The sequence below is a fragment of the Ammodytes marinus genome (genome assembly GCF_949987685.1).
Source record: "Ammodytes marinus genome assembly, chromosome: 22".
Taxonomy (NCBI): Eukaryota; Metazoa; Chordata; class Actinopteri; order Uranoscopiformes; family Ammodytidae; genus Ammodytes; species Ammodytes marinus.
The window spans coordinates 20624508-20650777 of NC_137226.1; the positions used below are offsets into that span (position 1 = coordinate 20624508).

A 26270-nucleotide genomic window follows, 5' to 3' on the forward strand; every position below is an offset into this window, starting at 1 on the left:
CACTGCTTTACAGCCATTGATTAGGCTACACTTCAAATATTATAGGGTTATATTGCACAACTAGGTTCATATGTTTCTATTTCCTTTTCATAATTCAACAAGCTATTCAGTTATTTGCAAGATTTGGTATGGGGACCGGAATGTTTTAGGATGAAGCACACTGTTTTTACCAAATAAGGCTATCTAGAAATGCACTTTGACATTGATTTGAGAATTATCTGACAATGTCAATCATGGTCAATAGTGGTAGGCCGAGGTAAAATATGTCAAGTCCTATAGTACATGGGATGTGTTTAATTAAATTAAAAAACAATTAGGCGTAGCGTTTAAAATTGTTTTATATCCAGTCCACATAATCTTTGTGTTTGGTAGTAGGCAATATTGTGCCATATGGTAAAGATAAAGTTCGAAGGTCACTCCTTTCGTAGGCTAACATTGATTGGTCCCTACAAGTGCATTATAACAACTTATAGGCCTAATAGGCTAATTCGATGTGCAGACCCTTCGAATAGGACAACTAGTTAAACTGGATATATAAACAACATTGCCGCATCTTATATTTCCCGAAACCGCTTTGCTGAGCTCAGTGCACTGCCTGAAGTCGATGCACGTCCCCCGTGTGCCTCTGCTGCGCGCTCTCGTAACCATGTCGCCATTTTGATTCGAAAAATATGACTGAGTTTTTCCTGCTTTGCATGCTAAACTTAGCACCGCGTTTGCATTACTCTATGCGTGAGTACTAAATAAACACTCTATATTTGAAGTAACGGGCATTGATATTTATGTCAAGTAGCCGCAAGTGTTGGGATACGGGTTATTTGATAGACTTCAGAGCTACATTTGACTAACGTTAGCCAAGTTGAGCTAGCTAACAGTAGCCTGTGCTGTCGCAGACTGACCCTTCAAAACAAATCACTATTCGCTCACAGGCTAATGTATGTTGGCTAACACAGCTAGCTAACAGTTAGCTGGATAGCTAGTGACTTAGTATCTGGCTGCTTGACGAAAAACTCCACCAACAATCTAATACGGACGGAAGGAGTAGCAGCGGACTTTCAATCAAAGGTAAGTTTTTGGCAAAAATATCGTCGTGAGTTTGATCAACTAGCTGACGCAAACTCAGCTGGTGCATCGACAAAGTTGAACCTAAGTTGGAGAGCTATTTAAGTTGGCTAACTTAGCTCAGTACACGTTAACTGTTGGAAGCTAATTAGCTTACGTGCTATTCAGTGAAAAGGAGGAACTAACGCTAGCTAAATATTGTTTGCTAACTTTCTAACTTAGTGCCTTAAACATCTCGCAAAATGAACACTGGCTGATAAACAATTGTTGGCTAATCGGCTAAGTTTGCCAAAAGGATTCGGGTTAGCTGTTTGACCACTTAATTTAACACAGTTGCTAAGTTATGTTTTGCAGGTAGATATAGAGTGCCATTCATATTCATGTAACGTATGCTCCCATTAGTACTTGCATTATTATACAGCATACATTTTACATGTTCGTCAACAAACAAATATGCTAGTTAGGCTGTTTTCTTGGCTGAGGCCACAGCGACAAAGCCTCGCTGAGTTACTGAAACCAAGTAACGTTAGGTTACATACACTATCTAGGTGAGTTTGTACGTTAGTTTAAAAAATGAATTGGGACCCCTCGTGTTTGAATAAAGGAATGTAATTAACCATGAGGCCTACTGTCACTGTGTTAAGTAAATGTTCATCGTTGTTTATAATCTGGTATTATTTGATAGCGGCGCCTCCACTGGAGTTGGAGTAAACAGAAATCTGAGCCCCTACCGCAAGTCAGTTGATGTGCATTTCACGCCAAGGCAACAGCAGCTCGGATTATATTGCTTATGCTACACACCAGTGTATCTCTTCATTGTTAGAAAGTCTAAACAAATTGGCTCCGACCCCGTACATGACTGCATGGAATTCAATATTGTTTTACCATTGGTTGATGTATCATTCTGAAATGCATCGATGTATTAGCTTAGCTAGCTATCATATGTTCTTACATCACAAGTTATTTAGTTTGTAAGCATAGTGACAGCCAACAGAACCAAAGCTAATCAATAATGTGAACTCAAAAAGGGGCATGGAACTCATACATTATTTTAAGGTGTTTTTACAAAAACTCAAAATAAGATCTCAGACAATCTTCCAACATTTTTGGGACCATATCAAACAGATATTCAGATTGATACAGTTTTTTGTATACATAATTTTAAAACTTTAGAATATCTAGGTGCAGGTGAGCAGCAACAGGGTGAATAAATAAGGCCAGACACTGCAGGTGCTTAGGGTAACATTTTTAATTAATTTATTTATTTGTTTATTTGACAGGGACAGTGCATATTAATAAACATTTCTGTAAATATGCCAGAAACATAGCTATCATCATGAGACTTTGCCAGTTGATTACTTTCATTGAAACTTATTTTTTTCAGAACAAAATGTATCATTAATCACACTATTAACATATGAACAAATCCTTCTGTAATAACCCTCAGACTAGTGTTAAAGTGACTATGGAAAGTTTAATGGATGTACTAAGTGCTTTAGAAGTTGAGATTTTTGGTTCAGAGTATTGAGAAAAAAACTAATGTTGAGATAATGTCTGTGAAAGATGGTTATAGGCGTAATATACCAACGCAAACAGTTAAGTCAGATAAACCACTAAATGTACATTTGACCTTTTATTTATTTTTTACTAGTATCATGAATGTTATGGAAGCAAAATAGACGATCTCAAAATTGACCAGTGCTTGAAAAACAATGTTTTTGCCTGCAGTGTCTCACCTTAAGTGCCCTATTGCTTTGTGGTTGATACTTTGGTTATGCATGTATGTTGAATAAGTTTCTATGTGTCCAGTACTAAAACACCCAGCCACCACAAGTTGCATCTTTTATTTACATTCAGTATATGAGGGGGAGCTCCATATGAAAGTGCAAGTGGAATTTCTTTTTTTAACTTGCCTAATTACAGCCTGTTGTGGACTCACAACATTGCCATGTATGTGTATGCTCTTTAGCGTTGTGTGCCTATTGTTCCTCTTTTCCTCGTCCGTCATATGTGCCAGCCAGTAGACTGTTTTCTGTTGAGGTTGCCTCTGGTGGCTTCAATTTTGGATGTATAGTCAAGCGTTTTGCTTTCCTGCTTAGTGTCCACGGGGAGCGTTCAGTGGGTTATTATTGCACTTGTGCACTCTGTAAATGTATGCCAGATGGACACTGCTGCTGTATGTGTGCAGGGAAAAAGGAAGGGTCCTTCTCAGAATGAAAAAAAGGGAAAAGGAGGAAGTACTGATTGATTTCCTCCCATCGGTTTTACTTCCACGATCAACAGTTGATAGCATGTTGCTCACAGAGATATGTTAGCCTTTGACAAAGCCCAGCAGCAGATGTAATTATTCTTTGCCACTGCTGGTGTGTGTTGTGAGGTTGTGTGGATTAGTTGCCACAGTAACCACGTGAGGGGAAAACAAGCTACACATACTTGCGTAGTCACAAAAGCAGCACATACTTCTTCTAGATCATTTAAGAGGCAGTCTTCATTTACCAGCATGTAAAAGGCATTTAAAAGCAACTGTACTATCAGTGTAATTCAAAGCAACAAGTCACCTGTCTGATTATTGAGTTGAGTGTCAACCTGGAATCTGGCCACAATCTTTGTTGTTTTATTTCCAGGTGTAAACTTAATTGATGTACCATTGCTTAATGTGTCAAAGGTAAACCTGTTAGCTTTACAGTTGCCCTTTAGACATATGGAGCCAACCTTACATAAAAGTACACAAAATAGGTAGCAGAAAGCAGAGTGTCTAGTCGGTTTGTCTTGTAGGGCTTTGGGAATCTCCACTATGACGGCCTTCTTACTTGCCAGTGGATTTTAATTTTTCCCCATTGTGTTGAGTGAATTGCTCATTGATGCAGGCATGCACATTGTAATCACATTTGTAGGTTTTAACTCTTTAAGGTGGTTGCTGTAACCTAAGAGACAAAACCACATTTTAAAAAGTGTGGGTTGTTCAGTCTTAAATTTGAGCTTTTGCTTAAAGTAGAATTCAACATGTATAACCCATATTTTTTTAATCTGTACTTTATCCTGACATCTCTTTTGGCTGAATCTGGGAAAAAGTTTTTAGGAAGTTTGAACAAAACTAGTGTGAATACTAGTGAGCCTCTTTACCAACATATTTGTCTGCATTTTAGAAGTTGCAGCAGTGTGAATGTAAGCAGAGTTTTACTTTGTTCCTAAGTTACAAATGTACTGCACACATATGTATGAGTGCATCGGTACATCATCATCTTTGAGCTGACACACGACAACATTGATGCATTACATACATTCACATACACTTTGCACAGATCTGAATAGATGTCTGATTTATTTTTTATTTTTTTCTGAAATCTTGGATAATCTCTCCTGTTTTCTGTGTGTTGCAGGTTATGGTGAGCCTTCCAGCGTCTCATCTCCTAAACAGGCCTGCGTTTTAAGAGCGAGACCCATGCTGATAAATGCCAGGCCTCAGCACACTCTCTGTCGTCTGCACAAACACAAATGTCTGCCTGCCTGTGGGGGAGGTCTGATTAAAGAAATCCACATTTCATCCACTGGTATGTCTGAGCACTTTACTCCTGAGGCATTTCCCCCTCTTCTTTTGTTACTGTAAAGTCATTTCTATAGAGCAGAGCCTCATTAGTGACTGAAGACATCGTCTCAACATGACGTCACAACATCAGAGTTGGCCTCTGGTATTCAACCTCAGACTCAATCTTTCCTAATGTAATTCCTTCAGCAAATGGCTTTACATGAATTATCCAAACAGTAGAGTGTATGTTGTACCAATTGCAAAACCACACACACAAACTTCCAAGCCTTTTTGCATAAAAGCATATACATGGTTAAAGTTTTCTACTGTATGCATTGCAAATTGGAATACTTTAAGTTAAAGGGGGAGTAGGCGATTCTGGAGAAAGCTTGTTGTCAAAATCGGAATCACAGCCTAGGCTCTGTAAATTAGGGTATATTTACATAGGGGCCCCCCCTAGCTAGCAACATGCCCACTTACAGAGCCCAGGCTGTGTATTAACTCTAGATTTGTTTTTCAGGGCACACACAGTACGGGCAGGTAGCGGATAATGAGATATTATTCATTGATTTTGACAAAGTGATTTTGACAACAAATGTTCTCCAGAATCGCTGACTCCATTTTAGTTTGATCATAAATAATGTAATTAGAAAAAACAATTTACAAGTCAGATTCATATTAAGTCATTAGAAGAGTATTGCACTCCCCTGTAATAGCATACAAGTGGTGGTGCTGTCTTGTTGTTCCAGCTAATATTGGTTTAATGCTCTATCTTCCATCTTTGTTTACATCAATTTCTCCCCGCACTGCTTCCTTCCCCACCTTCCATGCACTCTTCCCGTCCCTTTCCTACCCCCTTTCTCTGTCATTGTTCTGGGCTACTGCTGGGGGCCTCTCTCCTCCTCCTCCCTCCACCTTCTGTGTGTGATATGTTGTTGTATTCCCCCCCCCTCCCCCCAGGGCTGTGTCCCCCGTCCCAGCGGCCGCCACCATGTTTTGGAAGTTTGACCTGCACACCACGTCCCACATCGACCAGCTGCTGGACCGGGAGGACGTGACGCTGCGGGAGCTGATGGAGGAGGACGACGTGCTGCAGGAGTGCAAGGCCCAGAACCGCCGGCTGCTGCTCTTCCTCTCCCAGGACCACTGCATGCAGGAGCTGGTGGGCCTCATCACCACCGAGCCGCCCGCAGACCTGGAGGAGAGGAGCCGCTTCAAGTGAGTGGCTGAGCGCTACGCCATGTTTCCACTGGGCAGCACAGTTCTGGTTTCGGGCACGGCACGGTTTGGTACGGAACGGTTACCCTAGATCTGGCTTGTGTTTCCACTGCCGACAGTACCCTTACTTGGTAGTCGGGTTTTATGCCGGATGGTCAGAGTATATGCAGTCCATGGGTTGGAGCCGCTGAACTGCGCTGGCCGCGGCAGCTATATAACTTCTGTGACATCGTAGCAGCGTGACACTGTAGCACACTGTTGGTCTCCTATTTATACATACATTAAAAAAAAAAAAAAAAAAGATAAAAAAGAGATAACAAAAATAAGGACTGCACCCTATTTACTTTTAACCTGTTTTGAGGACACGTCAGAGCTCAGATAATCAGAAAAAGAAGTGCCAAACAAATACCTTTCATTCCACAAGACTCCTTCCCATTGTCATTCTGTATTGTTTCTTTCATTGTTCAAGGTTTCCCAACATTGCTTGTGAGCTCCTGACGTCAGATGTGTCCATTATAAACGATAAGCTTGGCGCAGACGACTCTCTTCTTGAGGTGCTCTATCACTTCCTGGAGCAAGACCCGCCGCTCAACCCGCTACTGGCCAGCTTCTTCAGCAAAACCATCGGCAACCTCATCGCCCGCAAAACTGAACAGGTACTCTTGAGTATAAGCTTAAGTCATTCAGACTCACCCAGCGTTGGTCTCTGTTAAAGTGTTGAGCACTTGCTGCTGTTTTCCAGGTGATCACCTTTCTAAAGAAAAAGGAAGGTTTCATCGGTCTGGTGCTGAAACATATTGACGCCTCTGCCATGATGGACCTGCTGCTTCGCCTCATCAGTTGTGTGGAGCCTGCCCCCTTGAGGCAGGAGGTCCTCCATGTAAGCTCACTAAATATGTCTGTGTTATCTTCCAATGAGTAAACACCAGCCTTAAACTATCTAACATCATTTGGTTTTTCACCTCCAAAGTGGCTTAATGAGGAGAAGTTGGTACAGAGACTCACAGAGCTCATCCATACTGGCAAAGATGAAGAGGTGAGTGTCATGATGCTCTCTTTAATAGAATACGTTGCTTTAATTTTGTAAATGCATGAACATAACTTCATAGGAGTCTATTCTTTTTTTTCTAATTCCGTTTTATTTATTTATGTTTCAGAGACAATCAAATGCATCGCAAACGCTTTGTGACATCATCCGCCTTAGTCGAGACCAGGCCAATCAGATGCAGGAGAATATGGAGGCCGACCCACTATTGGCTGTACTGGAGTCGTAAGTTTACACTGCTCTTTGTTTATAGTTGTAGGAGGAAAAGTACAGTAAATCTCCCCAGTGTCATTTGGGACACATGTCAAATGTTTGTCCCATCTGCTGTTGGGTAATGGTGTCCAATAACAGATAGTTTATTCATTTTTGCTAGTGATAAGATGTGTGTACTAGTCCACACAAGCAGGGATTGTAGACAAAATAAATTACTCTTTTCATTATTGCAACATAGTTGAAAAATGTCCCAATCTTGGAAAAAAATTACTTTTATACACAGGCTGGCTGAGCCTGTTTGACAACAATTTTTAATTTTGTTAGACAGTTGAACTCATTTCCTTTTATAATACTTCCTTGATGTACAACACTTCCCTTACAACTATAGCAAGCAAATAGAAGGTTTGCTGGCTTTAAGAGGAAAACACCTCTATAGTGCATTATATCATCATCATCATCATCATCATCAAATCAGTTTCTTAAATATGCTAACACATAAAACTTTGTCTTTCAGGCAGGAGAGCGTAGCGGGGCTTCTCAAGAACATGTTTGAGGGGGAGAGGAACGAGGCCTCCATCGTTAACGGAACTCAAGTGCTACTTACCTTATTGGAGACCAGGAGGTCTGGGTGAGTTGCAGGGGTTGGGAGCTCAGTTCATCTGGCCTTTTTGGCAATTAAAACCCCATGTTAAATTTGTATTGTATTTACTCATATCTTTAAAAGTTCAAATGCAAATATTTGTTAGGAAAATTATTTATTTTTTTGTGTCCTGTCACCTAATGTTTCTGTGTGCTTGTGTCTGGCAGGTTGGAAGGGCTGATGGATCTGTATTCTCAGGGTTATGAAAGGTCTTACACTGTCAACAGCAGTATTTTAAATGCCATTGAGCCCCATTTAAAGGACTTCCAGCAGCTTCTTCTGGATCCCCCCAAGGTAAAGCCACGGAGCAGTGCCAAGTCATTACACAAAATGCATTTTAAACACAAGTGTTTAGAAATGGTATAGTATATGATTAGTATTTGATTTATTTTGTTTGTTTATAATTATTTTAATCATTCTTCATAGTATTTATTTTTTGAAAGTTGACACGTAGCACCTTTTGGCTAGCATATTTGAACCTCTTCTTTAAAATAACTGAAGTAGCTGATGGGGAATTGGCAGCACTGGTTCTTCCCTCTGTGCTGCTGTTATAGTGTTAGTGTCAAAACGCCATCTTGTGACGGCACTAATTGAAGTACATTCGTCTTTCCCCTCTACAGAAAAGTGCAATATTGACGACAGTTGGCCTTCTGGAGCAGCCACTGGGGAACGCCCGCCTTCACGTGGCCCGGCTGGTGGCTGCCCTGCTTCAGACCAACGCCCCCAGTGTCTGCCAGGAGCTCTGCAATCTCTCCACCATGGACCTACTACTGGTAGGCTAAGCCTGGCTTCACCCTGGATACTCTACCTCTGTAGAATTAAAGTGACCATGTGTTTAAGTATTCGTACTGTTTTAGAAGGATGCTTTTTGTTTGTGGTGAAAAAGTTGCATCAGATTTGCACAAGGTTGGTCATGAGACAGTAAAATCACTGATACCTTATCACACCACCTGACCAAAGGGCATGGGGTATGACTTATTTAGAGCAGGTTCATGTAAGAGCAGTAGGCAGAATTCAAACCCTTCTCTTTTGCCCTGCTTACAACAGCATGGGGTCTATGGAGAGTTTGTTTCTTGTCCAGATATTGCCAACATGATATTCATGTTTTTTCAATATTAATATGGTATAAAACAACCCTCTATCTTGCTCTCCACGTCCACCTTTCTGTGTTGGAAAACCCAAGTTAAATTTCTCTACCCTTATTAAAGCAGCTACGAGTAATTAATTTACGAGTATTTAAATATCTTTTAAACAGCCCCATGTTTCCTCTGATATTCATAAATTACCTTTAACAGCAAACGAGACCATCAGTGCAAAGAAAGACGTTTTTATACAGTTTTTATTATTGCGTTTGGTCTGCTCGCACACCCAGTCCCATTTTCGCTTCGCGCATGCAGGCTCTATGGTCACATATCCGTATTGGTCGCAGATTTCAGTGTAGCGCTGCAACGCGATTTGAGAAGCCTATCCCACCAGGTGAGGGAAGGGGAGCGGGAGCATTGTTTGAGACAGTTATTTGTCGTCATAATGACTGATAACGGGGCTGAACCATCAAAGAAAAAAAAAGAAAAATACAATGAAGAAAAGCTAGGGAGAGTAGTAGACGGGCGGGAGGAGGCGAGGGCGTTGCCAAGCAACGTGTATACAATTACACGGGAGTGAACTAGACTGCAGCATAAATGAGCGGTACTAACACAAAATTTACTTTGCTTCACCATCATCAGATGACCATTATTCATCTGAAATAGTCATTATTTACAACAACATAAGCTAGGGATGGGCGTGAGTACTCGAGTACTCCTCGTTTCAAATGAACTCGATTGGTGGATGAGAAAAATCGATTTATTTTTATTAATTTTTTTTAAGTGTCTGTAGCCTGTAGGCCGGCGTTATTTTAAAATGTTATACACGTGTAAAAAAACGACACAAAACGGATAAAATATAGTTTAACAAAATTAAATATTTTGATCCAAGTGAAATAAACTAAGCGTTGTGTCAAACAGCAACCGCAAATAACTGCCACCTCCATGCAGCGCAGCCAGTGTGTGGTCTCCACAGCACCGCGGCACTGAATGCGGTGCTGGAAAACTTGGAAAGTCACGTAAAGAAGCCAGGCTGACTTCGGGCACATTCGCTCCGAGCCAACGACAGTTAAGAAGCCTTTATTATGGAATATGGGATTGCGATTCAAAAGCCGACCGGTGTAATGTTCCGTTAACGAGGAATTAGTCGCGGTAGGCTAATTATAGTCACGGACACGGAGTGAGCGTTACGCGGTTGGATATACAACTACTAGTTCTACTGCTTTGGTGAGTTATTTATCCATGTATTTAAATTGTAGGACAATCATTTTATTGTATTTGCTGCCCTTCTTATATTAATTGGTGTCTTTTTTGATTGTTAGCCAACTACAGCCCATGCTTTTTTTTCTCCCCACCTCAGACTCGATCGGTTTAAATTGTGACCCGCTTATTTAATTACTTTCAGTTAGGAAAATGTGTTTTAAACTTGTGGAAAATAAATCCTTACAATCATATGGCAACTGTGACTGTTTTACAATAAGCATTAAGCGCTGGGTCTTGGCATTATTGCGCTGCACCGTTATTCTGCAGACAGGTGCGCTGCGTTCTAAAAATAGAAAAAAGTTTAACGAGGAATCGATAGCTCCTCGAGGAATGCAAGCGATCACTCGAGTAGCGAAAACACTACTCGTGCCCATCCCTAACATAAACACATTACTTAATCGTGATCCATACTAACTGCCGTCTCTCGCTTTCTGTGAGGACACGTAATCTTTCAGCTCCTTGAGAGTAGTTAGGTGACACTGCATCAACTCATTGCAATCAGGTGTGTGTGGCACTGACCAGCATTAGTTGATGCAGTGTCACTAACCACTCTCACGGAGCCGAAAAGAGTCCGTGCCCTCACGGCTTTCAACACGTGGACATGCACTATATTGCGTCCTTATCAATTGAGACTGGCACGACCGGCACACGCTAGAACACAGCTTTACGACAGCTGGCGTCGTAAAAATACTACCGCTTTTGTCCAAAGGGGCCGCCAACGGACAAAGTTACTCGTAGTGGCTTTAAGTCACAAGGGGGGAAGCCATGTCCCCCACTACCAACCTAACTTAGCACTACCTCCACCTGTGATGAGCACACACCCAGATACCCCTGAATCTGCCTGGCAGTTAGTTGCCTATAAGAGCAGGCTGGGCTTTTTGGAAGGCGGGCCTTATATTAAAGAGACAGGCTCTAAAGCCGAACATTTCAGACAGAGGCTGAAAGATGAGATTCAACCATAACAGTGTGAGAAATATAAAGGTTTTTTTGGACACTACACCATGGAAACAGTTTCTGGTAGAAACCCAAATTACAATTTTTAACCTGAAAATTAGCATTATATGTGACCTTTAAATAACGAAGAAGAGCACAGACTCATGGGGACGCCCTTAGCTCAGTTGGTAGGGCGTCCCCCCCATGGGCCTCGGCCAGCAGCGGACCCGGGTTTGATTCCAGCCCGCGGTCGTTCTCTGCATGTCACTCCCCTCTCTGCCCCATTTCAACTCTGTCTCTACACTATCAATAAAGCATAAAAATGCAAAAAAAAAAAAAAGAAAAAAAAAAAGAAGAGCACAGACTCATAAGGTGGTGCAGTAACTACCGTACTTTCCGTACTATATGCCGCACTGGACAATAAGCCGCAGGTGTTATAATGTTTAATTACCATATGTAAGAGTTCGTGCACAGAGGGGATTGTCGGGAAAGAGATTGCTGCTTGAGGAAGCTCCCACATTTCAACAAACAAGTTGCATATTTGCATAACGTACGTAAGTGTTACCATTTTGTGCAATAGTAGCTATTAGGGATGGGCACGAGTGTTTTCGCTACTCGTGTGATCGCTTGCATTCCTCGAGGATCAATCGATTCCTCGTTAAACTTTTTTCTATTTTTAGGACGCAACGCATCTGTCTACAGAACAACGGTTAACCGCAATAAAGCGCTCAATGCTTATGTCAAACAGTCACAGTTGCCATATGATATTAAGGATTTATTTTCCACAAGTTTAAAACACATTTTCCTAACTGAAAGTAATTAAATAAGCGGGCCACAATTTAAACCGATCGAGTAGGTCTGCGGTGGAGAGAGAAAAAAGAGAGAGAAAAAAAGCATGGGCTGTAGTTGGCTAACATTCAAAATAGACATTTAAAATAAGAAGGGCAGCAAATACAATAAAATTATTGTCCTACAATTTAAACACATAGATAGGCTAAATAACTCACCAAAGCAGTTGAAGTAGTAGGCTAGTTTATCCAACCGTGTAATGCTCACTCCTGTCCGTGACTAATTACCGCGACTAATTCCTCGTTAATGGAACGTTACACCGTCGGCTTTTGAATCTCAATCCTATATTCCATAATAAAGGCTTCTTAAATGTCGTTTGCTCGAATGTGCCCGAAGTCAGCCTGGCTTCTTTACGTGACTTTCCAAGTTTTCCAGCACCGCATTCAGCTCCGCGGTGCTGTGGAGACCACACACTGGCTGCGCTGCACGGAGGTGGCAGTTATTTGCGGTTTCTGTTTGACACAACGCTTAGTTTATTTAACTTGGATCAAAATATTTAATTTTGTTAAACTTCATATCCGTTTTGTGCCGTTTTGTACACGTATATAACATTTTAAAATAGGGGCGGCCCGCCGGCCGGCCTAAAGGCTACAAACACTAAAAAAAAACAAAAAACGATTTTCCTCATCCACCAATCGAGATCATTTGAAACGAGGAGTACTCGAGTACTCGATTACTAACGCCCATCCCCAGTAGCTACAGAATATATACTGTGCTGTGTAATAACAGGGTCGAAAAACGGGGAAAAAGTCGCGGCTTGTAGGCCGAAAAGTACGGTAGCTTAAATGGTCAGAGACTTACATGCTATTGTTTCATATGATTCATGCTGTTCAGAGAGGTGTCCACTCAATTCCGTGCTGACTTCAGTTGTTCTGTCCCGCATCTCTCTCTCTCTCTGTTTAGGATCTGTTCTTCAAATACTCCTGGAATAACTTTTTGCACTTCCAAGTGGAGCTGTGTGTGGCGGCTATCCTGAACCATCCTTCCTCAGAGGAGCGACCCAGCCCCGGCCTCCAGAACCACGATGGGAAGCCGGCAGGGTCCAGCCAAGAGATGCAGGGGGAGGCAGTGGAGACAGGCAGGACCAGTGACCCACAGACCTCCATCCACAACGATCTTGTGGCACATGTACGTGGATAAAGCAGCTCCATGATCTCAACTTGCCCCAAAACGTTCTTTCCTCTGTTTTGATGTTCTTTCTCTCTTACATCCACACTTATTGTCATTCTGTGTTTATGTCGAACATCCAGCTCTTCCAGAAGTGTCAACTGGTACAGCGGATCCTTGACGCCTGGGAGGAGAATGATAAAATACAGTGAGAAAGATTTTATCCACCACATCATACCATTGCTCCTGCATTTTTCTTTCTTTTATGCTTGTTGAGTATGGGATTAAACATATGCAGACATATTTCAATTCATACCCAACTACTGGAAGCACTGCCAAATGAGCTCCCATAGCCAGCTACGCTATGCGTTATGGGATGAGAAAGACCATCTACTACCAGTAGTTTCCTTTTCTGGAGTGGTTATCCCGCATGGATATTCAGACCAATTGTAGAGCAGTTCAGGAACTTTACAATATTGAACAGATCAATATTGTAAATAAGAAACTGTTCTTCATGTTTTTATCTGGAAAAATTAAAGTTAAATAAAAAATAAACAACCCTAATACCTTATACCTTATACCTTGACTGTGGGATCCTCGGCTAAACATCAACACATAGTGTCCTCCTACATCAGTACATTATACATATTTTATGACCAGTAAGATTTTATTTTTTTTACTTTCATTTTTATTTAGTTTTGTTCATTCATACAATCAGTACAATATATGTGAACAGGGGACTAGTCCCGATCATAGAACAAAGAAAATGATAATAACAGTAATAAAAGTGGTGGCAATAAAAAATAGCTTGAATTAAAAAAAAATTATCAAAACAAACCTACAAAAAACAAAAATAATAGTACAGCAAAAATAAATTACAGACAAAACAAAAAATTGTCTGTCAGGGTTATGACAAGTAAGATTTTAGTGTTGCAATGAAGTTATTTAAAGGACAACTTACGTTTGTTCCTGTCAACCTCAGGGCTGAGGGCGGCACAAGGAGAGGTAACATGGGTCATCTGACCAGAATTTCCAACATGGTGGTCCAAAACCTGGAGAAAGGACCAGTGCAGGCCCAGATGACCGAATTCATCAAAGGTATTTGCATTTTAAAGTAGGCCTCACACTAATTTACTTTACCATTTTCATTTTAAAATGAACACCTGTGCTTTTGCAGAGCTTCCAGAAGACTGCAGAGGTCGCTGGGAGAGCTTTGTGGACGAGACGCTGAGAGAGACAAACAGGAGGAACACGGTAGAGCTGGTGAGATATCATCCAGTATCACTCAGGATCTAATGCATGAACCAGCTTCTCTGTTAACCTCCTCCTCATGTCCTCTTCTCCAGTGTAAGGCCACTGTGTTCAGAACAGCCAGTTAATCAGGACAGGACCAAGCAGCCCAGCACAGACAGTCAGAGCAGGCAGCCGTTTACCATGTGGTTCCTCTTATCACGTTTGCATTGAATAAATCTAAAGATATATGCAACAAAAGCGAGAAGTGTTGTTTCAATCGAACTCAAGTGGCAAGACAGCATTGATACTAGGGGTGTGCACGTGTACACGTGTAACCGTTTGGTAAATCATAACCGTTTAGGAAAAAGCAATAAACGAAAACCGTTTTTTTTTTTTTTTTTTTTTTTTTAAACTTGGAAAATTAAAATTCAAGGAGTGGTGGGCGATGTGAGCTACTGTAGGCTACTAAAGCAGATACCACAATACATTATTGTGTTTGGTTACAACATTTATTCATTTAACTATTTAACTGCTCCACCTTCAGTTTCACTTTCCATTTCATATCCGTCTCTAACAGCTGGTCGGCTAGCGAGCTGACAACGGCCCCGACAGCAGGAGTCAGTCTAATGACAGATGATCACTAGGCAGTTATGATCACTTCGAAGTCAAAAAGCAAAACTATGAAATAAAGGCCTTTCTGTCTATCTGTCTGCCTGACTTTCTCACTGCACACTGTCACTCCAACAGCATCGTCAAACAAAAAAAATGACGTCAATTCCCTCCCCCCATATCAAACGGTTAAATGTGTACACGAAAAATTTGCAGCCGTGTAACCGTTTAGAAATTTTTGTAAACGTTCACACCCCTAATGGATACGTGGTGATATGTCTTCACTGGAAGAGGAAACTCAACTAGGCATGTTTACAAATTGCTTTACTGCAGGAAAATACATTTACTGCATTGTAAGTAGCATGGCAGAGAGATAGTAATCCTAGATATTGTAAGTCTGTTTGCTGCTTAACGTAAAGCCTATGTAGTATGTATACTGTAGGCTGCTCTTGGTGTAGTTGGTTTCTAGGAAGTGAGCTTAACGTTACGGCACAATTACTAATATTAAATTGTTTTCTCTATATTATGTGGTCACAACAAGCTAAAATATATTTTTTTGGGTCATTTAAAGAAACTACGAGTAACTTTTAAACATTATGGAACAGTCTTCATTTTTCCTCTGATGATCATAAATGACCTTTTACAGCAAATGAGACCATCATTGAAAAGAAGGCTTTTTTAAATATAATTATTATTAATGCCTTTTCTCAGGTCTGAATACCAACAAACTCAGACCAAACCGATTTAGTAAAGTAAAAAAAAATAAATACATTAGCTCATCGCCATGCATCCTGCCCAGGCCCCCAGGACTGTGCCTTCTCCGAGCAGCCAGCATGGACATGTGGCCAAGCCATTGGTACTGCATGCTATGAATGGGGCTGTGGGGTGGAGCTTATTTTCATGCGGTCCGTAGGCAGATTTCCCCGTCCACACAATACAAGCGGTGAACAAGATTGTGTCTCCGCAAAAAATTTCTGAATATCAATCATAGGCTTATACTTATCTTTAGACCATATACTATTAAAACTGAAGTTTTGTCATTTCAAAACGCCACCTCAAGCGTTTTATTAATGGCTGGAGGAATCTCCGTTTAGAACTTGTTCACCACTGTATTACTTTACAAAAACGGAGTGTAATTTAAAGATCACAGATAGCGAATCATCGGGGGGTTAGTGACTTATACGACCATGGTCGGTAAGCAATACAACTGTGCTTGCTTAAACCTTTAGCTTACAATGCTAGATGCTACAGAACGAGAATGATTCTACATCCGCAACCAGTCCGCTACGCTTGCCGCCCTCTTTCTTGATAGGTCCATAATGCCGCTACGTCATGCTTCTGACTGATTAATACTTCCTTGTGGCTTCCCTGCGCCAATGAGCAGCTTTCATAGGAATGAATGAGCGCCGTGTTTCAATCCGGTGTCCATTTCTTTATATGTCCATGATCCTGCCATGCACCACCGGCACATGCTAGCAAAGATCTTTAGGACAGCAGGCGCTGGTGTTGTAAAAACACTACCAACTTAGTCCAAAGGGGGCGCTAGGATCAACAAACACTGAAAGTTAATTGTAGTCACTTTAAATTGCAATGTGATGTTCAAATGTGCATAGTAAGGCCACCGGGCATCTGTAATGTACTAAAGAACCCAGTAAAAGGTTGACCAACCGTGTGCACTGTGTCCTGCAGGTAAGCACCCACAACATGCACTCGTCCAGCGAGGACGACGACATGGAGAGCCCCTTCCCCAACGACCTGTCACTCCAGCAGGTAGGATAGAACACCATGGAAACAAACAAAACAGACTGTTCACACCACTTGTATAATAATGAATACATATCCATATTCATCTCTAGTTACCTGTCCTGTCTGTAATAATACCACATTAAAAGTTCCCTTTGACTCTCCCAGGCCTTCTCCGACTATCAGATCCAACAGATGACTGCAAACTTTGTGGATCAGTTTGGGTTCAACGACGAGGAGTTCAGCGAGCACGATGAAAATATCAAGTAAGTGAAAGTCTTTACACTTGTTTCTGGCTTGTTTTCCAGAGCCATAGATTTGATGGCTGGCATTAAACAACTCAACATCCCAACCTGTGCAGTAAACAGCAAAAAGAACCCTCTACACCAGAGCTTATTGACATCTTTACTGTTATTTCTCAAGTCTTTTTTTTCATAGTTCAATAGAATGACTGTTGACTTATAGTTTCACATGTTTCTTGTTCTCTCTCTTCAGTGCCACATTTGACAGAATTGCCGAAATAAACTTCAATCTAGATGCTGATGATAATAGTGTAAGTGTTTTTCCAAGTGTTTGTGTCTTAATCTGTCAATGAAAAGATGTGGAATCCAACTCAAGCTGCTGTTGCTGTCATTGAGATTAATATTACAGCTACTCCTGTCAATTTTTCCACAAGGATTGTTGAGTTTTTGTGGTCAACAGTGTTATGGGTAAAACAAGTAAATAAAGGGTGTTTGGTGTTTTGAGCCCCCAACGGCAGCGCTGGTTAAGGTTAGAGTTAGGGTTAGGGGATGGGGCCTCCTGGCACAAAACACCAGAAAGAATCATGACTAAGTGTGTGTTTGTACACAGGCCAACGCGGCTGCTTTTGAAGCCTGCTGTAAAGAGAGGATACGCCAGTTTGATGATGCTGAAGAAGAGGAGGACATTTGGGAGGAGAAGGAGATGAACTATGCAACACAAGTTAAATCCAGAACAAGGTAAACCTGAAGACGTGGCTCTGCACTTTGTAGCACTCCAATCCTCTCTGTCTCGTCTCGTTACCCTCTCCATTGTCACTCTCTTCCAGGTTTGGGGTTTCCCAAACCTCTGAGGGAAGCTCCAGGGGAAGCTTGGAGAACGGAGGCAGGGAGCGGGACCACGGATCAGAATCCGATGAGGAGGAGGAGTCTGAGCAGAACACATCGGAAACAGGTCAGAGACAGCAGCCCAGAATACAGACACATGTCATATAAAGCTATGAAAATCCTTCTCAAATAGACTCTTGTCTTTGTGTGCAGGTCCAGGGCCAGGCTGGACAGCAAACTTCAGGGACTCTAAAGGGACCGCAGCATCCCAAACCCCGGCAGGGTGGGACAGCTCAACTGGGAGTGGAGCGGAGACGCAGGGAACTGGCTGGGCCAACTTCACTGAGTTCCAGCCATTCTCTGGGTAAGAGGCCAACTTTATGAAACAAGTTAGCAAGAAACAATGAACAGAAATTGTGTTTTATGTTTGCTAATAAGTTATAAATGGGTTCTGGTACCCAGCCCTAGAACAATAGTGGTATTTCACAACTTAGTGGTTTTCTTCTACAGTACAGAGACTGATCCCAGGTGCAGCTCTCCTGTGGAAGAGGGCAGCGGTGACACAGAGAAACAAGCCAAACCAAACCAGGAGAAGAGTGGTGAGTGTTGACCTGCGTCCTCACAGCTCAATAACACTTCACAACCTCTTGTCAGTTATGCCTCTAAACACATTTAGCTTTTTTCTCCTTGTCAGCGGATGCTAGTGCCCCCTCTGGAGCTTGGCCGGTGGGTGAGGGGCAGAAGGCTCCTCTCGTAGCCTCAGACAGCAGCTCCTCTGGGGGGTCGGACAGCGAGGAAGACGACAAAAAGGCTGGTGCTACTCCGGCCGCTGCAGTCACTCCTCCTGCAGCTGCAGCCGTCGCCCCGGTAACACCCGACCCCGCCGGCAACAAGACAGCCGACCTCAAAAGGTTTGCATCTTTTTAAATAAAAGATCCTCCTCTGTTGACCATTCCACTCCGCTCCCATACACACACACAAGCTTTGTGTGTGTGTGCGCGCGCACGTGCGCATCTATATTTGAAACATAATTACCACATTGGGGTAATTATAGGCCTGACTGGGATTTTGAAATGACTGGATTCATTCAGTTTTGCTGTTCTAAGTAAAGTACGTCCTGGGACCTTCTTTGCTACGCTACTGTACCTCGAGGTTCACAAAGTGAAGTAACTTTACAGAGCTGGGAAGCTTACACACACAAAAAACTATTACTGCAATATGCCATAAACAATAAATATACTGTAGGTCATCAGTCATTTTTATCACCCCACCTAAAAAGTAAATTTAAAATTATGTCCCGTTTCAGCTGTTGTACCATCAGTCAACTTACACATCTCAGATTTGTATATTTTTAGGTCTTATAAGATTCACAGTCAAATAGCCGAGCCACACGGCTGTGTACCGTGGTTGTTGTGAGAAGAGGTCTACAGTGTCAGCACCATGGAAGTTAATACCACACTGTGGCAACACACAAGCGTGAAACCCATCACCAGAATGTATGAGCAGAAAGTGCAATATGTGACTCTGCAGAAGTCGCTGACCCCACCTTGAAGCCCGTTTGAAGCCTGTATTCTTTTGTCTTGCAGCGAGGGTGGAAGGTCAGCTCCTAAACAAAGAGAAGTGTTATTAACCTTGGTTCTCTGTCTGTCCCACAGTGAGGAGTGTCCGGTGTCTCTGGAGAAACTCTCCCTGTCAGATCCTCCTAAAGCTGCGGATTCACCTGTAGATAAACAGACTGACAGCAAGTAAGTCAACAACAAAGCCTCTCCACTCTGATTACTACTGTGGGACAAAAACACAGATTGAGCTTTTGAATGGCTGTGTATTTTCAGACAGTACAGAGTCTTTGTCTAAGTGAGCGTTTTCCTCATGTCACCCTCACAGAGAGGAAACGCCTCCTCCGCCACAGCAACAGGAAGTGACGGTCAACGGGCCGGTGTGATGATGATGATGATGGCCCCACACACCATCATCATCAGTGACGGTGCAGCGGACTGTCGCACCTCCTCCAGAGTGACTCCCCTAAAACAACCTCACTGCAAACCACCGTCTTTTTACTGAATCACTCTGCCATGTTATTGGACCTGGACACTGCCAATCAACACCAATAATGAGGCGGCGGAACATGTAAAAAAAAAAACACAACAACCAACAAATCCAACAGACAAGACGGAGTGTAAGAGGAATCATCTTCACAGCCTTTTTTCCCCGATGTTGCACATAATTAACGTGCGGTTTTAATGTAGCAGCGATCTTTTGAAAAATGACAGAATCCGAGGGGTAACATCATCATCATTATTTTTTTATGTCCTGAGAAAAAAAAAAAAAAGGTTTCTCCCTCCTACTCGATGAAAGCTGTTGGGAGTCCCACTTGTTAAAGAGGGATTTTTTTACATTGGTCACCCCTGAATGGATAGCACAGGCCAACTTTTAAACCATGCCTCAACAATAAATACTTTTTTTTTTCTTTCTCCGAGCTTATGAAAAAGCACTTATGCAGCCATGTTACTGTACATTATAGCACAATGTTAAGTGTTCTACCCTCATCTCTGCTGGCTGTCTTATCTGTCCTCTCACCCAGATCAAGGTTTTTATCCATTTGTTTCCGTTTTAATTTGATTTCTTTGTCTCTTTGGTTTGCTGTTGACGGAACATCTCCTGTTTTCGTACATCACCAGGTTTTTCTGAATGTTTTAAAGGAGGGTCCGTCAAAGAGGAGGAGGTCGATGAACAGAGCTCTAATAGTATTACTGTCTTTTGCTCATGTGCAATAATGTCAATTAGCCATTTTATTTAAAAATGAAATTCAGATTTAAAAAAAAAAAAAAAAAAAAAAGAATCAATCTAGCGTTGGAAGAGTCATTTGGTGTACGTTTGGGCAAACAAATTTAAATATATTCTCAACTTGATCTTTCTGATTTTAAAATTTTCCTTTTTATTTTTTTTTCATTTTAGTGCATGTATAACCGGTTCTCTGTTGACCTAGCTAGTGAGCTAAGACCTTCTGATTGTATTGACCTTTTACGTTCTTATTGCTATTCCCCTTAAATCAACCAAACATTATCTACCTATATACAAATATTATCTACATTTAAAAAAAGTAATTTTACAAGCAATCTTGAGATTACTATTGTCGTCTGTTCCTTTTTCTCTTTCTCCACCAAGCACTTCCTCACAGGGCGAGAGTGGCATCTGGTAAGAGTGACGCTGTATCTGTTTTCTTTTTTTTTTTCTTTTCTAAAGTTTTAATTTTTATTTCTCTGAGCAGCAGGATTGGAAAGAGGGCGGCCTGGCTTCTGCAGAGCCCCTGGCCTCTTTGGTGTACTTACTTCAATCATACGACAGCGATCAGGTTCTACGATCATTGTTTAAAAAAAATTAAAAGTGTCTGGTTGACCACATTAATACCAAAACGCTTGGCTTTGCCCGTCTGGTTGTTGTCTTTCCACCTCTGCGAAGACCCAGTTGGCTTTGATTTGATCAGACCTCTGCTCAGCCTGTGGAAAAGTAAGATCAAATTCAAAATGTAATTTGTCCTGCCCCCACAGGTGCAACAATAATGTCAGGGGAGTGAGGGAGAAGTCAGTCAAACCACTGATCACAGAAGAGGTCAGGGTCAGCTACAGAGCAGCAGCTCCAGGCTGGGAGCTATCTCATCACACTAATGGCGCTTTTCCACCGCATGGTATCAGCTCAGCTCGACTCAACTCGCATTTTTGGCGTTTCCACCGCAATTTCATGGTACCTGGTAGCGGCTGCTTTTTTGGTATCGCCTCGCTCTAGGTTCCAAGCGAGCTGAGTCGATACATCAGGTCGGCAATACGTCATCTGGACTGAACTCTCGTGACCACGCCCCCTTTGGGGGGAAAACAATACGGCTTACTCCATAGACATAGACAGCGCGATCATTCAAAATAAGCCGTTATAGCTAAAATCTGCAATGTCCTGAGCTGTTGTGTGGTTTACATGGTAAAAAACAAACATCATGGTTTTATTCCTTCGCCATGCCCCCAAAAATTCCCCTAAATAAGGTCTGTATGACAGCAGGAAGCTCCCGGGTTCCCCCGTGCTCTGCATTTCAGTGGGAGTTTGCATAGCGCTATACTATTAACATAGTAAGCATTATTACAGACAACAAAACTTAAAATAACAATTATTTCACGTGTAATCAGCTTATATAGAGACTCAGTGAGGTGAAGATATATATCAGGGCATGATATATCTGGCCAATGGGTCGGATCATTGCGCCAGCTTGATGCTGAGAGACTAAAAATACATGGGTTTAGATTGACCAAATTAATAATTTATTAGTGTCTTTAACGTTATCCAGCCAGCAGAGTTGTTGTAAAGGATTTTGACATTGTGTCGGTCGGTCAAATTTTAACTTATTTACCTCTGATCGTTTTCTTTTTGTGCTGTTTTGGACCGCAATTTTGCATTATAGTCAATGGCACGTTCGGTTTGTTTCCCCCCAAAGGGGGCGTGGCCTGATTGCCGACCTGAGACTATTGTCTGGCCAATCAGTGGCCGGCCGTCTGCCGACGCTTCTGATTGGCCAGAGACTACCGGCTTCATTCTTTTGTTTATTCTCCCCAACTCTCCGGGACTTTTGAGTGTACGCCGCGTGCAGCCTTCTCTGGCTCTCTGTCATTTGATTTGCATCACAGATCCGATTTTTTCCCCATATATTTGCTAAGCTCACCCAGTGTTGGTTGTTGGGGAAGTTACTTTTAACATACGAGAGGAGACATGTAGGGCAGCTAGCAGCTAGGCTAAATAGAATATGTAGCCAGCTGGGACAGACATGATAGCGAGCGATTACATTACAAGCCTCGGACTGAACTGATTACCTCAATAAAATATTCAGGCTGAGACACGGCTTGCATTTGAAAACACGTATCCTGAAACAAGCAGTAAACAGTCAACTTTATCATGCCCACGGGTGTTTACGTGCATAGGGATGTACGTGACCCAACCATCCCTTTTAATGGCGTAGCAATATTATTCTACTTCTTTTAGCAAACAGATACAAGGGGGGTATTTCTTAAACATTTTTCATCCGTGTTTTTGGCGGTTGGTTCAGTTAATAGTGCAACAACTGCTCGTAATTTCTGCTTTGCTACTTTGCTCCGAAGTAGGCTTTCAGCCCCTCACGACAACCCCGCCCACGTTCAGGAGGTACTATTTGATTGCTTCTTGTGGTCGTTGACGTCATGTATCGACAAATAAGTTTGTGAGATATGGCCGGTCTCATGAGACTAGATTGATGACTAAACAAAACCATCAGAAGCTGCTTTCCACTAAAAGGGACAAAAATAGGTCAGAACGTAAGTCTTGATTGGCCCATTCATTATTTTACCGGTTCCTCCCCATGGGGATTGAAGAAAGGCCAGACTGATCTGCGGGAGAGAAATTAACATTAAAGCTTGTGGGATCGGACTGGTCTTGCCAGGCACTTGACCACCCACCATAGCTAACAACCATGCTATCAATGATTGGCTTACAGTGCATTCCAAATTATTATGCAAATGATATTTTTCTCAGACTTTCCTAAATAGTCGATGCAAATGACACTCAGTATAATTTAAGTCATCAACCGTTAAAGTATGATTCACATTTTATTGAACAAACCTCCCAATGATAACAGTATTTTTTTTTCAAAAATAAAAAACTCCAAATGCACCGTTCCAAATCATTATGCACAACAGAGTTTCAATTTTTTTTATAGGTTGTGAAGAACTAAAAATGGCCATTTGTTGAATTTGCAGAATGTGAAGGTCATATTTATTGAAATCAAAAGCTATTTCAATCAAAAACATCTTAACAGGCCAAGTTACATGTTAACATAGGACCCCTTCTTTGATATCACCTTCACAATTCTTGCATCCATTGAACTTGTGAGTTTTTGGAGAGTTTCTGCTTGAATGTCTTTGCAGGATGTCAGAATAGCCTCCCATAGCTGCTGTTTTGATGTGAACTGCCTCCCAACCTCATAGATCTTTTGCTTGAGGATGCTCCAAAGGTTCTCAATTGGGGTTAAGGTCAGGGGAAGATGGTTCTCTCCTTTTATGCCCATAGCAGCCAATGACACAGAGGTATTCTTTGCTGCCTGAGATGGTGCATTATCATGCATGAAGATGATTTTACTACGGAAGGCACGGTTCTTCTTTTTGTACCACGGAAGAAAGTGGTGAGTCAGAAACTCAACATACTTTGCCGAGGTCATTTTCACACCGTCAGGGACCCTAAAGGGACCTACCAGCTCTCTCCCCATGAGTCCGGCCCAAACATGACTCCACCACCTCCTGTCTGACGTTGCAGCCTTGTAGGGACATGGTGGCCATTCACCAATCATCCGCTACTCCATCCATTCGGACCATCCAGGGTTGCACGGCACTCATCAGTAAATAAGACTGTTTGAAAATTAGTCTTCATGTATTTCTGAGCCCACTGCAACTGTTTCTGCTTGTGAGCATTGTTTAGGGCCGGCCGAAAAATAGGTTTATGCACAACTGCAAACCTCTGGAGGATCCTACACCTTGAGGTTTGCGGGACTCCAGAGGCACCAGCGGCTTCAAATACCTGTCTGCTGCTCTGTAACGACATTTTAGCAGCTGCTCTCTTTATCCGATGAATTTGTCTGGCAGAAATCTTCCTCATTATGCCTTTATCTGCACAAACCCGTCTGTGCTCCGAATCAGCCACAAATCTCTTCACAGTACGATGATCCCGCTTAAGTTTCTTTGAAATATCTATTGTTTTCATACCTTGTCCAAGGTATTGCACTATTTGACGCTTTTCGGCAGCAGAGAGATCCTTTTTCTTTCCCATAGTGCTTGAAACATGTGGCCTGCTTAATAGTGTGGAACGTCCTTCTTAAGTAGATTTCCTTTGATTGGGATCACCTGGCAAACTAATTATCACAGTTGTATGAGATTGATTTCAATGATCCAAGGTGCCCTGAGACACAATATCATACATTACGTTTTATTGAAAAACAAAAAATTAAATGTTTATGACACTTCAATCCAATTTGCATACTAATTTGGAACACGGTGTATACTTTGGCTTTAATAAGTATTTGGAGAAAGCTTACTAGTGTGAACTGAGTACTGGCTCAGTCTGATAGTGGACGCCCTGGAGACCCAGAGATTGTGTGTTCAAATCCCGTTCTGGGCATTTTAAAAAAGTCCCTCTGCCAAAGCACAGAGATTAGACCGTCTGGAGAAAGCGTATAAGTGTGAATGGTCTCAGTGGCGCAGATGTTCCTTTCGGCGCCATGGACTGATGCAACCTCGTGGTGACTGGTTCCAATCCCACTGGATAGCACTCCATTTGGAAGCTAAGTGTGTCGCATCCCTGGAATTTTTAAGTTCAACACCCCAAAGAAAAAGTTTAAAGCGCCTGGAGAACAGGTCACAATGTGTCAGAGCATGTGGCCTGGTGGGTTGATCAGTGACACTTTGAAATGGGAGGTTTGCGTCCCAAAGGTTGCGTGTTCAAATCCCATTCTGCCAATGTGGAATTTTTCAACTGCAATATCTTAAGCACAGAGATGAAAGCACACGGAGAACAATTTCTAGTCGATTGAGAACTAGGTCAGTGTGATGGCGGGAGCCCTAGAGACCCAGAGGTTGTGTGATCAAGTCCTTACAATGTCCACTGGTGCCGAAGGCCGAGTTTCTCTGGCAACTGTATGATGTTGTTGTTAAAAATCTTGGTGCATTAGGTTCCCACCACCATGTTTGACAGTGGGCATGGTGTTCTTAGGGTAGGTATTTGTATGGATCTGAAAAGGAAGCACACTAAAGTCATTTTGAAAAACACTTAAAATGTCAAAATTTAACACATTGAAAAAAATGTCAACATTAACACTAGCATTTATGTTCCTTAACAACAAAGTCATTTAATTCAGATTCTTTCTAAAAATAATAAGTGTAAGTGTGCAGTTACTCTTTAAGTAATTACAAAGTTTACATATAAATATCTCAAAAATAAACAGTTAAAATACAAATACAAGTTTATTAAATACAATTATTATTATTTGTATGGATCTGGAAGGGTAGGCAGACGGCACAGTAATCTATGTCTATAAGACATAAATCCCTTTTTGACTATGCCTCTATACTGTGGCCATACATCATTCTTACAACGACACTGGTCTCTAGGCGTTATTACATACTATTTTGGAACAGTGATGGTTGTGTTACTGAACTCGCATTGTAAAAATGCATTTACCGTTTCATAGCATCAATGCACTGAATCAGTTAATATCTGAGAATGAAAGCGGACCAAACACCACCTTTATTTTGACAGAGCACAGGAAAAACCCTGTGTTATTAGGAGGAGTATGCTACATTCTGTTAGCTTCACTAACGGTTTGTAACAGTTGGCTAATAATCAGGTTTAGTGGAGCAAGAACTATTGCCACTAACTTCTTCAAGAGCATTAATTACTCTCTTGAAGTAAAGTTACTTTAAATAACATCCAAGCGAAACGTCAGTTCGCATTGTATGTATAGTTTGTATGGAGCATCATCTCATTATGTGTACATTGGACCGGTAGATGCAAGGGCCCCCAAATGACTTTTCGCCTGGAGCCCCCAAATGGCTAAGTTCGCCACTGGTCAGAGCAAACCAAAGGAACAGTAAACTATCTGAAAGGTTAGATTAGAAAAAAA

General features: G+C 41.8%; 1 protein-coding gene across 1 annotated transcript; it reads left to right on the forward strand.

Moving 5' to 3' along the window:
• Window positions 1-668: 668 nt before the first annotated feature.
• ppp6r2a (protein phosphatase 6, regulatory subunit 2a) lies at window positions 669-20975 on the forward strand. The gene is made up of 24 exons (XM_080051031.1): window positions 669-1065; window positions 4443-4613; window positions 5549-5806; window positions 6276-6462; window positions 6549-6686; window positions 6777-6842; window positions 6964-7076; window positions 7579-7692; window positions 7872-7998; window positions 8325-8477; window positions 12735-12959; window positions 13082-13146; window positions 13921-14036; window positions 14116-14201; window positions 16470-16550; window positions 16692-16789; window positions 17019-17076; window positions 17376-17503; window positions 17593-17717; window positions 17804-17954; window positions 18101-18189; window positions 18285-18501; window positions 19246-19335; window positions 19475-20975. Exons 3-24 carry the CDS (start codon window positions 5580-5582, stop codon window positions 19530-19532), a joined length of 2712 nt encoding a protein of 903 aa, XP_079907157.1. The 5' UTR covers window positions 669-1065; window positions 4443-4613; window positions 5549-5579; the 3' UTR covers window positions 19533-20975.
• Window positions 20976-26270: the final 5295 nt, after the last annotated feature.

Bases quoted from the DNA above. Each gene is read 5' to 3' on its own strand.
- ppp6r2a (XM_080051031.1), top strand. From the start codon at position 5,580: ATGTTTTGGAAGTTTGACCTGCACACCACGTCCCACATCGACCAGCTG. The intron at 5,807-6,275 runs GTGAGTGGCTGA...TCATTGTTCAAG, and splicing joins GAGGAGAGGAGCCGCTTCAA to GTTTCCCAACATTGCTTGTG. The intron at 12,960-13,081 runs GTACGTGGATAA...TCGAACATCCAG, and splicing joins ACAACGATCTTGTGGCACAT to CTCTTCCAGAAGTGTCAACT.